The sequence below is a fragment of the Peromyscus eremicus genome, chromosome 5 (genome assembly GCF_949786415.1).
Source record: "Peromyscus eremicus chromosome 5, PerEre_H2_v1, whole genome shotgun sequence".
NCBI lineage: Eukaryota > Metazoa > Chordata > Mammalia > Rodentia > Cricetidae > Peromyscus > Peromyscus eremicus.
This window is the reverse complement of record NC_081420.1, coordinates 48,751,409-48,767,160: the sequence shown is the minus strand read 5'-3', so window position 1 is coordinate 48,767,160 and position 15,752 is coordinate 48,751,409. Positions and strand designations below refer to the sequence as shown.

The following is a 15,752-nucleotide window of genomic DNA, read 5'->3' as shown; positions in this document are numbered from 1 at the left end:
AATATTTCATCATTATGCTTATTCTTTTATTAAAAAATAGTACATGATGAGGAAGAATGAAATTCAGATAACAAGCATATGAGTCATGAAAGAGGACAGAAAGATAATTATTCTTTTAATTTTTACTCTAACATTGATCTCTCTATGCCTCTTTCTGTGTGTATGTGTGTGTGTGTATGTGTGTGTGTGTGTAGAATATGTATATGTATGCTATATATATATACACACATATATGTATATGTAAAAATATGTGTATCTAATATTAAACTATAAATGTATGTGGTGTATATTTTATATATTATATATACATATACATGCATGTGTAAAAAATATGTATATATATTAAACTATAAATATATATGTGTGTTTAAATAACACAAATAATCCATTTGTCATATGATTCTCACCTGGCTTGTCTGAGAAATGCGTCGAGTCCGGTTATAAAGAGCCATACTGTCTCCCTCCCGTGTTCTCTCAATTCTCCAACCCCAAGCCAGCATTGTTTTTAAAGATTCCTTGATAGGCCAGCGATAAATTTCCTTTTCCTAGAGGAAAAAAAATTAAAGCATTAATGGTATCATGAACCCAAAATGAAAATTCAAAATATTTAATGATTTGTTTTGAAATGGACTGCTTTCACTCAAAAACTGATTATCACAGGATATTTATAAATAAAAGAAAAAATAAAAACATTCAAGGGATGTATAAAATGCTGAAGTGTTAGCCAACTAAGGCTGCTAAGGAGAGAATCAACTCTCACAAGTTATCCTCTGACCACATCGATGAGCACGTGTACAAACAAGTGCCCATGCTCACACACACAAACACATGTAAAACAAAAATTTCCCCAAACATAATACTTTATAAATTTAAGGGAAAAAAAAAAAACAACCTCTCACCTTTTCGGACAATAGTTTATATGGCTTCATTAGTGGCTGGACCTTAGAAGAGTCTGAATATATTTCCCCATAAATCCATCCATTCGCCAACTAAAACAAACAAAATGTTAAAAATAGTTTTACATATATTAATTTTGGTATTTTAGGCGCACATGTGCTTAGCAACTATTTAGTAAAATAACCCTAAAGTGGATTAAGAAAATGATTAAGGCCTACTGTCTGTTTGGTGTGGCCAGGGTCTGAAGCCAGGCTTTGTTTACAGCAGGCAAGCTGTCTCTCACTTAGCTACACCCCCAGGACTCTTTTCACTTTTTATTTTGAGACAACATCTTGCTAAATTGCCTTGAATGCATTCTGTGTTCCAAGGCAGGTCTTGGGATTAAAATTCTCCTGCCTCAGATTCCCAAGTACCTGGAATTAAAAGCCTGCACCACTTGGCCTGACTGAGGTCTAAATGTTACCTAACTTCAGAGTTCCCCTCTTAGTGTCATTTTCAGTAGACACTTGGAATGAATTCCTTTGACCAGAGATTAAATGCACCCTGTCTTCCTACAACAAACCAGGTCTATAACTGTGCCCATGCTTAATGCCCCACAGAGAGGCTATAGAGACCAAAGACTGGTGTTAATTATTCGGGACACATCTTAAGCCCTAATCTGTGATGCATGCATGTCTATGAGAGATTGGTTTAAAATATGCAAATCAGGAGTGCCTCAGAATAACACTTCCCATTTACTCATTTCTGTATCCCACTGTCTATCAATGGATTGATTCATCCTCTAATAATTTGACCATTTTGGTTTAGCCTCATTTGTCCATACCACCATTAGCTCTAAAAGTCCAGGTAGCTAGACTAGACCAGTTCAGGATTTCCTTCCCAAGGCATCTCTCACTCTTCCCTACTCTATCTACACAGTGTTCAGTGGAGTTACTGTATCAGAGTGACTCTTGAGTGACTCTCCTGATAAGACTGTTGATTTCTAGGACACAGAGTCACACGATCATCATACAGACAGAAAAGTATCTCTATGAGAAAGAAAGAGGTGGTTGTAGTACAATGGGGAACAGAGCATGAGACTGTGCTGGGTACTTTTTGTCATCTTGACACAAGCCAGGGTCACCAAGGAAGAGGGAACCTCACCTAAAGATTTGGCACCATCAGACTGGCCTAAGTGCATGTGTGTGGGGGGCATTTTTTTTATTACTGATTCATGTGGGAGGGTCCAGTTCACCATGGGTGGTGCCATCCATGGGTACGTGTTTCCAAGTTATATATGAAAGCAAACTGAGCAAACCATGAGGAGCAAGTGTTCCTCCCTGGTTCCTGCCTCTGTCCTGCTTGAGTTCCTGCTGTATTGTCCTTCAATGATCAACTATGATAAGGACATAAGCTAAATAAACCCCTTCCTCCCAAGCTGCTTTTGGTCACGGTGTTTATCACAGCAATAGACATCGAACTAGGAAAGAGACATGCCATGCCACTGACTTATCTCAGGACATGAGCATCCTTTGGGGCACCTGCTTTTCACTTCAGGGCTGTACATGTGCATGCTAGATTTTTGTACCACGTTAATTCAATTTCTCTGACAAACTTCTGATCACCATTCCCTCTCAAACAGAAATGAAACTCAACAGAAATGAGAATCAATTGATAGGATGCAACTCATTGAGTTTGCTCATTGTACTTTTTTTCCTTGGGGACACCATTCTGTAGATGTATTCTATTTTTAGTGAGCTATCTATGTGGATAGGTGTATAGAAAGTACATAATCAACAAAACTTAAGACTCTTCAAGGATGTGGGGAGATGCCTCATTTGGTAAAGTGCTTGCTGTACAAGAATGAAGATCTGAGTTTGGATCCACAACACCAGTGTGAAAAGCTGAATGTGGTAGACAGTGCACGTGTGTAACTGGAGAGAACAGAGGCAAGAGGAATTCTGGAGCTCTCTGCCAGTTTAGCCAATCAGTAAACTCTGGGCTCAGGGAGAGACCTTGCCTCAAAAACCAAGGTGGGCAGTGATAGAGGCAGATATCCTAACATCAACCTCTGCCTCTACATGCACACACACACGTGCATGAGCACTCAAACTGGCATATGCATATGCACGTGCACACAAACCAACATGTACTCACATGTACAACTCATACACATACACACAGATTTTCAGTATTGTTCATCTAATTAAAATTGCATATAAAAAACAAAAATTTGGTTAAAAGTTAAGTTCTGAATCTGGTATCACCACTTCTTCCTGAAACCACTAGTGGTCATTACCCTTTACCCCACAAACAATACACATTTAGAAATGATACTCAAAATTTAATGAACTGATGTTTAGAAATGTTAAAATTCCAGATTATGTCACATTTTTACTATGGAGAAACTAGCTAAGTATTAACATGAACAGCTTGTAACTAAATGCCCATTACTAATTTGGATGTAGCTCTCTCTTTAAAAGAGAAAGTTGGGGCTAGGGATGTAGCTTAGTGAGAACAAATATGGCATGGTGGTGCACATTTGTAATCCCAGAACTTGGGGCAGTGGAGATGGACAGATCCATCTAGCTGAAATGGAAAGTTCTAGAGTCACTGAAGACCCTGTCTTAAAGGAAATAAAAGAGAGAGTGATACAGTCAATGAAGTCAGACTCTGATCACTACACGTAAACATGTAATGAATAGACATGCATACACAAATATATACACTATACACATACAAAGAGAAAGTTGGCATAGTTGGATATTTTGGAGCAGCACTCAGTCATTCTCAATGGCAGCCTTGGATGGGAAGACTGAGCAGTGCCCAGTCATTCACAATGGCAGCCTTAGATGGGAAGACTGAGCAGTGACCAGTCTTTCACAATGACAGCCTTGGATGGAAATCCTGACAGCACTTTTGACTTTTACCTTGTCCATGGACCATTTATCATGGGAATGTTCTGCATATTTGTTAATGAAGTATTCCAACTTCTCAGGAATTGTAATGCTACAATAAAAATAAAGGAAAAGAGCTTGGTGTTTTACAGAATTCACAGGCAAATGTATTATATTTACTCACAGCTGAGTAATACTCAAATTCCATTCAACTCATAACTTAAAAAATAGTTGTAACAAAGGACTGCTTCTTCACATTTCCAAACAATGTAAGTCAAGCATATCATGTTCTATCTATTCATCTCAAACTCAGACATCATTTATTATGTTAATATAAAAATAAATGTAATAATATATGTTAGTTAAAATATATTCAAAGAGGATGACAATAGATTATACAAGAAAATGAAAACAAACCCAAACCAACACTCACTAAGTTTGAAGCCATGCTTCTCTCTTACATTTTTTCCTTAGGAATTATGCTGTCTTTTTAAACTGTGTTTATTAAACTATGAATGAACAACACTGTTGATTTCTGATCTGCCACACTTTTAGCTTAATTTCATAGAATCAGTTATTCTGATATTAGTCCTCCATATAGATAACATTATAAAATGCTACTAATTTGGCCTACCAGGAAAAGTAATTAATAAACTTATGTCTTATTGTTTGACAATATTTATTCTTGAATCCTTTATTGTTTCAATAAATATTTATCCTATTCATGTCCAGCATGTGCAATTGATGAATGGGTCTATTGATAAATGTTAAGACTTGTGAATATCAAATGTATCTATGAATAAAGAATAAAATACACATTCATCTCCTTAATAAATACAACTTACTAAACAGTTAACTTTGAGAATTGAGTTCTAAATAAAATCAAACATAATGAAATGGTTTTCTGATCTTTGTCAACAAAGTTATCAGTTAGTAAATGATAAACACATATTTAAGAAGCAATACTTAAAAAAACATACTCAAGTAGAAATTATCCAAACCACCATGTAAATTTATACTGAAAATTTTCCCCAGAAAGCAAGCCTGGGTAAATTATCATGCAGGCCCAACACTTGTTAGTTAATTGGATTTAATTAACACCCAAACCATAATGTTGCTCTCTTGAAAACCCTGGATTATTCCATTGTGAGCAGACCAGACACTTACCCATGGAATAATGTTACTCTGTGATGTTTTGGTGACTTACTTTGAAAGAAATACAAAGGACCAGTCACATAATCCAAACACTTAGGGGGTAGACTCTTTTCTCACAGGACTGTCATGTAATGTCAAGCATGTACTTGAAAGACATTCTTAGATTAATGGTACATCATTTGGGTTGATATTCTGATTGGTTTAGGGGGCTAACCCAGCTGGGAGCTGCTCTGAAGCCTCAAAGTTCAGTCTCAGACTGATTCAGAAGTGGTGGTTAATAACCAACATGTGACTACCTTGCTAACTAGTCTTGCCAAGTTACTATGGCATTAGTAAACTAAGTGAAGAGGCAGCTTTCCTCAAAAATGGGGAGCTATGGTCCTACTCAAACTTCAAACACATGAAGCATCCATGTATCCCATGTATCCCGTGCATCCCATTTGTAGAACAACTTAGGAAACTAAGTACATGTATGAAGCTTTATAGAGAGCATATGCTTGATTTTTGTTTAAAGCTATCAGTTCTGTCAACATTCTGACTATATGCTTATTTCTTGTGCCAATTTCTACTTGATATTCCTTTCATCTCTTTGTGTTATAGGATATCATCAACAAAGCCTGAACCTGGCCAAGATGCTGCAGTGGGAGGAATAATCCTGTCACTCACAGGAACAGCATTGCAGTAACATTTTGGAACTATCCTCAGCTAAAGATGGGGTTGATTATGGTTATTGATATACAATTCAGTTAAATTTTCAACTAAGTATAGCTCATACATTTTGTTGAGTCTCCTTCTTCTAGATAATATAATGTGGCTATCCCCTGAGATTGTTCATTCATCAAAGAGCACCCTAGAGGGTACACACCTATTTCTGATATTGGAATATTCACCGTTATTTTTACTGCCATCAGACAAATTCAAGGGGCTCCTATTCAAAGGGGGCATGTACCAGAGAAAGTTCACTTCAGTACCTTATTCAATTTCAGACTTCACACATCATTTACAATAAAAATCTGCTGCAATAGAAAGAGTCCATACTTTGAGGTATCAACAGGTTGTGGGTTAAAGTTCCCTTCAGAATCCATGGATGACTGTTTTTCCATCATACTGACATAGTTTGATTCCATGTAGTCTGGAGGTAAAGCTCCCGCAACTGCACTCAGGCAAGGCAGGGCCAGTTTGAAAAGTTCTTGTTCATATTTCTGGGAAAAGAACAACAATGGTAAGCTATTATCTATATGACTCTTGTTGTGGCTTGTTGGTAAATATTCCCCATAGGCTCATATATTTGAACACTTGATTTCTAACTGGTGGCACTGTTTTGGAATCATGGAACCTTTGCAAGGTACAGACTTGCTGGAGAAAGGTCACTATATAGTGCCCTCTCTCCTCTTCTCTTCCCTGTCTCCCTTTTCCTCTCATCCTCCCCCATCCCATGCTTCCTGACTGCCATATAGGCTCATTCTGGCTGCTATGCCTTCCCTGCCATGATGGATGTAGTAGTTTGAAAGTAATTGGCCCCCATAAACTCATAGGTAGTGCCACTATTAGGAGGTGTGGCCTTGTTAGAGTAGGTGTGGCCTTGTAGGAGGAAGTGTGTCACTGTGGGAGATGGGCTTTAAGGTTTCCTATGCTCAAGATTCACCCAATGTCTCAGTTCACTTCCTGTTGCCTGCACAAGATACAGAACTCTCAGCTACCTCTCCAGCACCATGTCTGCCTGCACACTGCCATGTGCCACTATGATGATAATGGACTGAAACTCTGAACTGTAAGCAACCAAATTAAATATTTTCCATTGTAAGAGTTGCCATGGTCATGGTGTCTTTTCACAACAATAGAAACCCTAACTAAGACAATGGATTGTTTCTCCTCTGGAACTGTAAAACAAAATGAACACTTTCTTTTCTAACTTGCTTTGTGTCAGTGTATTCTATCATTAATACCAATCAACTACATGTCTGATCTCCTACATTCCTCCACTATTTTAATTTCAGAAACAGTGCTATGATCACAAGGAATTTGTGACAATGATGACCATTGAAAATCAATGTATAGTATATTCTCAATATGCATTATTAAGAAAGGAAGAAAACAACAAAAAAGATAACTTTCCACTGTTTCGTTTTGTTGAAATAGGATCATACTCTATAACCCAGACCCCACTGGAGACTCATCTATGCAGCCCAGGCTGTCCTTGAACTTGAGATCCTCCTGATTCAGCCTCCTCTGTGCTGGTAGCATAGGCATGCACCATCATACCTGGCACTTTTCAAGTCTTGATTAGTGAAGACATTATTCCACTGTAAATACCACCTTACAGATAATCTGAGGCTTTTTGTTGCTTTATCAATACATATAAATCCCCCCAGGCCTTCCATTACCTTTTGAGACAAAGCATCAAAAATGCCCCAAAATAACTTTCTTGATAAATGAAGTTCTTCTTCTGAGGCAGCACCAAAGTTGCCCCATCCTCCAGGCAGGCAGTAATATTTCCAACATCTTTCATAATGATTTGTCAGAAGCTGTGTGGAAAAGTAGTCACAAAATTAACAGACAAAAATATCTTTTCTATGTTTCCATTCCTCTTCCATGACATTCTAATGTTATATGAAGTCCATGGAAGGGAAACTATCAAATCCATGTAAGTTCTTTTGGGAACAGAATTACTTAAATACTATGTCTCTTTCAAATTAGATACTGATCACAATACAAAGTGTGTACCAAATGTTCAACTTTGAAAACATATCCTGAGGTAGGCAGAAGACATGGGTCAGCGGTTAAGAGCATTTGCTGCTCTTGCAAAAAGTCCATGTTTGGTTCCTAGCACCTACACCAGGCAGCTCACAACCACATGTAATTCTAACTCCAGGTGATCTTTTGCCATCTTCTGGCCTTAATTGTTACTGCACTTACATGCACATACCCACACACATATACAAATAATTAATGTATCTTGAATGGTTTTCTTTCTGGGGTTATTTTGATACTCCAGAGTTCTACTTACTTTAATTTCATTTACTCATAACTATGTGAACTGTTATCTACAGGACTCCATGCACAATTATCTCCTAGAGTAAAGGTATAAAACATAGGTATGGAAGATAGAGTAGCCCAGAGATGTTAAGTGGGAACCTTATCTCTGTGAATATTTTTGTTTCATCTCTGACTTACCTATCACTTGTGATGGCTTCATCTTAATTCTATGAGTAAACTCTGAAAATGACTCTACATTTGTTTGGTACCTACAGATGCAATCTATGACCTACTTACATAAAAGGATCTTTCAGTTATTTAGCAGCTTTCTGGGAAATTTACTTGTGATCTGTATCTTCCAAATTTATAGAATCAATGTTAGGAAGTCTGTGCTCCTGTATTGCTTGTTTAAGGGACACACACACACACACACACACACACACACACACACACACAATTTTATAAGGCTTTTTCAATAACTAGGAGAAATTCTACAGCATCAGAGACCAAGCACACTAAGTCTAAGAGACATATGATCAGGAACAAAAATCAACTCAAGGAACCAGGGACCACATAGTGCCAAGAATCCTGGTATTTACCTTAAGAGGCATCTTTGCATGCTCATTCAACAGTGGAACATCAAATACCAGCCTTCTGAGTAGATGTTGCATCATAGAAGGTCGCAGTTGGCTGTTGGAACAAGGTGGCCAATTGTAATAATGGAGACAACCTCAAGATTCAGACATTCATATATTGTACTATAAAAATTAATTTTTGATATAGAAACTTTCCAAAAATTTCATGATAATTAAAAAGGGCATGCCATAAAGAAAAGTACAGAGAATCACCCACTTACCCACATATAGAGAGCAGGCACACTTCTATGGAGTCCCGCTGAGCTTTGGTGAGGGAGCATCCCTTAGACAGTCTATATACAGTATGCAGTAGAGAGTCAATGAGGGAAGCATGGTGCTCTGTTCCAGCAAACAGGGGAGCACATCTTGTTAACAAAGGCAGGACAGCTGTGCAAAGGTATCGATTGAGGGCCAAGGCCATATCTGTAGCACTTAGTGCAGCCTAGAGAGGAATAAGAGGACACAGGCTTGTGTGATCAGCAAAGGACTCAATGCATTGCCACATAATCTTCCTATCTGTAAATAACAACAGCTGGAAATGCAGTCCTTAGATCAAATTTTACCCATGGGTCACATGAGCTTCACCACTTAAAACCACTGATGGTTTATAAGTAGACTAAAATGAATGTGACAATATCTATTTTCTCAAAGAGCTCAGGAAATCCATGCTCAAGGTTAGGTTATGATAATATCATTTCCTCTAACATATGTGATGGTACTCTCTGAACTTAGTAAACAGTCCTATGTAATCTAAAGGAATATTATGAGCTTGACCTGGAGCAAGGGAGCTCTAAAAAGACTCAGATATCACTAGGGTGTGTAATAGAAGATGATGTCTATGAGCACATCCTTGTGGGCAGAAAGAAATGAATATATTTGCATAATCTCAGATTTGCACACACAATCTGAATTCAACTGATCAGTGGCATTCATACTTTTATTCCTGTCTATAAGTGTCAATCATCAGGAGACCACTGTATCACTATGTTGGTATCTCTACTCTTCAGATTTAGAATGCGAAAGAAGATGAAACTTCCATCTTGCTTTTATGATTGTACAGCTATGGATTTCTTAACTCAGGATCTAATTGTCCATGGGGTAAAAGGGGCTAATTTAATTGATAAGTAAATAACTCAGGATGATTTAGATGGAATTTGGTGTTCCACTTTACTCCACCATGTTTTAGACATTAGCCTGACACTAGTAATGGCAGATCCTCCATAGGGTTACTTAACAAACAGGGCAGAAATTATGCAATAAGTACTTAAGAGATTGATACTCCAGAATGCCACTGTAAGTGACAACTATAATAACCATTCAACTGCCTTAATGCTTATTGCTTTCGACAAGCAGCAACAGTGCAGACGCCAATTTATTTATTTATATATTAATTTGTTCTTTGTATGGACACATGTGTGTATGTCTGTGAGCACTTGTGTATACATATATGGTGAGGCAAGAGGTCATTGTCAAGTATCTTCCTTAATCTCTCTATCTTCTTTTTTGAGATAGGGTCTCTCACTGAACTGAAAGCTTACTAATTCAGCTAGATTTGCAAGCCAGTAATTTCCAAGAATCCTTCTGTCCCTACCATCCAGTGCTTAGATTTTATACACACACACACACACACACACACACACACACACACACACACACTTATGTGTGTACTACCATGCCTCAGTTTTTCACTTGGGTTCTGAAGGACAAACTCTGGTCTTCATGTTTATATGGCAAGCACTTTATCAATTGAGCCATCTCTATCTCTAGGACAATTTAGAGGCTCATAATGGACAGGCATTAATAGACATCCCTATGACCTCCCATGTTAAGCATAGATGAACCTCTTGACTTCCATGGCACCTCATCAGATTTCTTGTCAGCCCTTTGAGGCAGGTAGTTCCACTAGTCAGTGAATTTCCTTTGGACAGGGTCTGTTTTATTTTCTATTTACTCACTGCTTGCCTGAAAACTATATAGGTATGCAGTAAACGTTTTTTGATAATGAGCGGATGAATAAGCACCATGAGACACAGTCTTCAGAGTTTGAGAGTCAAGAGTACAAGTTCACTTTCTATATCATACCGTGTCTAGAGAGGCAGCAGCTCGGAGATCAGGCAGAAAGCCAACCTCAAGGAGATGGAGGAGGAAATCTTGCACCTCAATTCCATAGACCCTGTCAAGGAACAAAACCATGGCTGCCTTGTGATCTGGGCAAAACCCCGCGGACATGTCAGGCTCCACCACCTTCCCATCTACAAGAGAGAAGGTGATATGTTGGTGTCAATGGCCTGGCCATATGTGGGTTGATGACATTTGGCTTTTTGTCAACCATGTTATGTTTCAAATCAAGTATATTAATGAAACGTTTTCCTGTTTTACTACCCTCACACAAATGTGTGCATGACTGGAGAACTAGAGCAGTGCACTTTGAACCTACAGTCATTTAGATGTCATTTGGGCATCTGTTTGTTCACTTCATATTTGTAAAAGCAGAGTATCTGGTAGATGCCAAGAATGAAACAGAAGGCATCAGATAGACCTGGTAAAATACAGAGTGGATACCATAAAAAAATTAAAAATAAGAAGCACATATTTCTACTCTTGTTAAGGACTATCCCTTTAAACTCATTGTGGTGGTTTAAATAAGTATGGCCTCCATAGACTCATGTGTCTAAATGCTTGACCCATAGGGAATAGCACTATTAGGAGGTCTGGCCTTGTTGGAGTTAGGTGTGGCCTTGTTAGAGGAGGTGTGTCAGTGTGGAGGTGGGCTTTGAGGTCTTTTATGCTCAAGCTAGGTGTAATGTGGCAATTTCCTTCTGCTGCCTACAGATCAAGATATAGAACTCTCAGCTCCTTCCAGTACCATGTCCGCCTGCATGCCACCATGCTTCTTGCCAAGACGATAATGGACTAAAACTCTGAAACTGTAAGTCAGTCCCCATTAAATGTTTTCTTTTATAAGATTAGCCATGGTCATGGTGTCTCTTCACAGCAATAGAAACCCTAACAAAGACACCCATGCTCTACCATGTGATAGTCAGGGCACTTTCCTACTGCTATGATTTAGATTATAATTATAAATGAAATCCCATCATGGAGATTATAATCACACAATAATCATAATGTGATAAATCAACACCATGAACACAGCATGGATTTCATATGAAATAGACTTCATTAATTATAACATATTTTGTCATATCATGTCATTTTCTCTCTCAATACCCAATGGTTGAAGTCTATGCAGATGAATGAATTCCTTACAGTAATTCCTTAAGTTCAGAGGTTGGGGACCATTAGTATGAAGAATTATAGGACTTTGTGCCAACTTAAAATACTGGGGAGTTTATTTGCTTCCTATTTGATCATAAGATAATTATGCCAAACTGGTTCTTATAACCTACAGTAAGAGTTTATGAATGGTATCACAGAATTTTTCACATGGATGTAATGTTGAAGGAAACAGAACAGAGAAGGAGGACACATGACCATCACCAGCCTGAAATAGCTTCTCACTTGGAGTCAATGAATGAATTTTATATTCCCACCATGAAAATTAATAAATAATATTTTAAATAAAATTAAAAAGTGATATTCATTAGTTCCTATTTATTATTATAAGAATATCTAATGTAACTAATACTACTTTGCTTTACATTATAAGAAAAATATTTCTTAGTGTTTAAACTGCTGTCAAGTACTCTGCTTGGAATATGATAAATGGAATTGTTAGGTGATAGACCTGAGTGATGAAGCTGGAAGAAGGTCTTAGAGGACAACCCAACCCCTGTGTCTGTCTGTACAGACGGACAGGCTATTGCAAGACTTTGTTCCCTGCCTCCATGACGAAGCATCAGTTTTAAAACAGAAGACTGTCTTATCCCTGGTACAAAACAAATCATGGGGTCTTGACTAGCCTCAAAAGGGATACAGGAAGGAGGGAGCCTAGAAAGTTGCAATGATGCCCTAGTAGCTGTGCCTCCTAGGAGTCAGATGCCCCCTTCTCATTCTTCAGACTGCAAAGTAGTTGCTACCACTGTATCAAAAACTAACGTGCCAGGGCATCTTCCCATACACGGCACAGATGAGGGGTCTGCATTCTCCAAAGGGCATCATTACAATATCATTTGCATTGTGGTTTTTACTCCCTCAGTGGACTTTTCTAAAAGGCCATGAAAAGAACACCCTTAAAGGGAGACTATCCTACCATGACCAGGGAAAGGAAAAGAGTATTTACCTTTTATCACAAATATACAATCAGTCTCATAAATATTTGTAAAGGGTTCTTTAACATCCACAGTACTGAACCTATTGCACAGTTTTGGGACAGCACACCTTTGGGACATCGCCTTTTGGGACAGTGCACTCCAACCTCTTTAGTGTGGGTGCTTGCTTTGCTTTGCTGAATAAACTTCTAAAACTGCCTGTACCTCTTGACTGACTTCCCTATTTCCTTCAAAAGTTCTAGAACTGAGAGGTCTATCCATAATGGGATAACAGACAAGTTCTATGATCTGCATGTGGGGTGAGTTCCATGATGCTCATTTAACAGGTGATGAGCATTGACTTTTGGGAAGAGGAAGGAACTTATTTTCCAAGTTCACAATCCAGTGACTGGCAGAGCTGAACTAGAAGTTACTAAAATGTGTTTAACATTCAACCTGAGCTGATTTAATTTTCAGTTTATTTATATTTGTATGGCATAGTTTTTTCAAATAAATAATGATGTAAAATTTCCATATCAGTCTCCTTAAAAAACAACACATTATTGGGATTTAAGGTCTCATGGTTCTACTATTTTACCATCTAGCTGTACATAAATAAAAATGGAGCCACTCAGAGACCCAAACAATTCTTTACTTTTCAAACACTCATTCAAGTTGACATTGATTTTATTTTACTTTTAAAATTGTTGTTACATTTGTTTAATTATCCATTCATGTGTGCATGTGTGCCATGGCCTCAAGCAGAGGTCAGAGGACACCTGGCAGGAGTCAGTGCTCTCCTTCCATTATGTGAGTCCCAGGGATTGAACTCAGGTGCTCTTTAACATTGACTTTAATATAGTCACAATTGCCTGGGACTCAAAATCCACTGATGTGCTACCATCGTCTATTGTTTCTAACTCCTCCCACACAGAGGACTTGATGCAGTGAAGGACCTGCCTACTCTTATACCTGAGGATGCACCTAACTAAATGGAGGAGGGGAGAGGGGATGTAAAGCATGGATGAAATTTGCACAAAGGGCTACCCTCCCAGTCCAGAGTTACACAGGACAGAAGCTGATCTTACCTTTGGCTATTGTTGGCATTTGAAATGCAATGCTGATTACGCCCACCAAGTCTCCCAGTGGAATCAGGGATCGCAAAATAGACCTGATTCGGATGGCTTCTCCCTTTCCAGCATGAATCAACTAAACAGGAAGAGGATAGAGCAAGCTTAGAACCAGCTATTGACTCTGTCCATACTTATGCTAGGAAACTTAAACTATGAGAATCCAAGTTTAAAGCAGTTGTCTTTCCTGAATATGCATAAAGGTAGCCATCTCTCAGAAACTGCCATCTCAGACACACAGGTAGACAACCACATCTTACAATTCCCATAAATAAGAGAAAACACTCAGTTATACACACTACAGTCTAGGCCACCTGGTTTGCCAAAAAGACTAATTTTTTAACAATGTTTGGGGTACCAAAACAAACTGAAAATCAGATAAGCTTATGAACAATTACCTCTAAAATTACATATACCTATCAATAACCAGAGAAACAACACAATAAAACAGCCATCATTTCCAGCAACTGAAAATAAACTAATATTTGTAATTTATTTAGCCTCTTTCTGTTCTTGAGATTGGAAATTAGTTTTATATCTATCCATATTTCATATTGATTCTTGGAGGAGGGGGTCAGTTCCTTTTAAGACTTCTGGCTGAGGAAGTTTCCGTGATACCAGTGGATCAGGATAGTCAAGAATCTCAGTGGGTTTCTGGAATAACCACAGCTCTCTAGAGCCAAAACCAACATCTGTTACCTTTACCACAAGGCAGGAAAAGCAAGTGATAGTCATGGCCTAGTAAAGGACTCAACTAATAACCATAAAGGTGGCTGAACTTCAGAAGAGGCAAGGTGAGTCATCATTAATCCATTTCAGTGTTTCTAGATCCTTAACATGGGCATGACAATAACACTGAAAGCTTCTATATATTATTACGATTTATTTCCTAGTTCCTCTGGTTTTTTCCTTGAAACAGGCAAAGATACAAACTGTGTGAGCATCCGTGTTTTTATCTACAACCTTCTCTCTAACATGGATCTTCCATCATCCATTCCCAGTTACCAAAGTGAAAAAATCACATCATAACAGAGGCTGGGTTAAAAAATGACTTTAGCCCTTCTAAGGAGGGCTAAAGGGAGGACACATTAATCACACTATGAAGGGGAAATAGAATAGACATCCCTATCACAAGTGCATGAGGAGAAGAGGTCTGAATGGATAGGTTAGCATGGGAACAGGAAGGATCGGGTTGGGGAACATGGAGGGAGAGAGTACTGGGAAAGACAACTTGAATCAGGGGGCATCTCTGGGATGAGATAGAAACCTAGTGCAATGGAAACTCCCAAGAATCTATGAGGTTGACCCTATCTAAGACTCCTAGCAGTGGCGGATAGGGAGCCTGAACTGGCCATCTTCTGTAACCAGGCAAGACTTAGAGTAAAGAGATTGCGACTCCAGCCCAGCCATATAACCTTTGGCCAAAATTTTTTCCTACCTACAAGATATGCTGGGGTAAAGGTGGCACAAAAATTATGGGAATGGCCAACCTATGACTAGTCCAACTTGAAACCTATACCATGAGAGACAGCCCACCCCTGATACTGCTGGGAGGGCAGGACCCAGAAACTCGACAGCCTAGAGACCTATGATAGAGTCAAACATGAATGGCAAAATATGTCAATGAAATGATTCCTAATAATATTCTGCTATACCCGTAGATTGTTGTATAGCCCAATCATCATCAGAGAGGCTTCACTTAGCAACAGATAGAAACAGATGCAGAGACATTAGGTGGACCTTATGGAATCCTGTGGAAGAGGGCGAGGAAGGATTGTGAGAACCAGAGGGGCCAAGGACACGACAAGAAAATCACTAACACAGAATCAACTATCCTGGGCACATAAGGGCTCACAGAGAGTGAAACACCAACCA

General features: G+C 38.6%; 1 protein-coding gene across 1 annotated transcript in view; it reads right to left on the bottom strand.

Annotated features, from left to right (window-relative positions):
• Ryr2 (ryanodine receptor 2) overlaps nucleotides 1-15,752 on the bottom strand; it is a 415,387-nt gene that overhangs the window by 149,937 nt on the left and 249,698 nt on the right. Inside the window, exons 47-55 of the mRNA XM_059263016.1 lie at nucleotides 13,836-13,956; nucleotides 10,622-10,791; nucleotides 8,761-8,981; nucleotides 8,504-8,594; nucleotides 7,313-7,453; nucleotides 5,967-6,130; nucleotides 3,807-3,885; nucleotides 900-989; nucleotides 408-545 (exon numbers count right to left, since the gene is read on the bottom strand). Of these exons, the coding sequence (XP_059118999.1) occupies nucleotides 408-545; nucleotides 900-989; nucleotides 3,807-3,885; nucleotides 5,967-6,130; nucleotides 7,313-7,453; nucleotides 8,504-8,594; nucleotides 8,761-8,981; nucleotides 10,622-10,791; nucleotides 13,836-13,956 (1,215 nt within the window). The remainder of the gene's footprint in view (nucleotides 1-407; nucleotides 546-899; nucleotides 990-3,806; nucleotides 3,886-5,966; nucleotides 6,131-7,312; nucleotides 7,454-8,503; nucleotides 8,595-8,760; nucleotides 8,982-10,621; nucleotides 10,792-13,835; nucleotides 13,957-15,752) is intronic.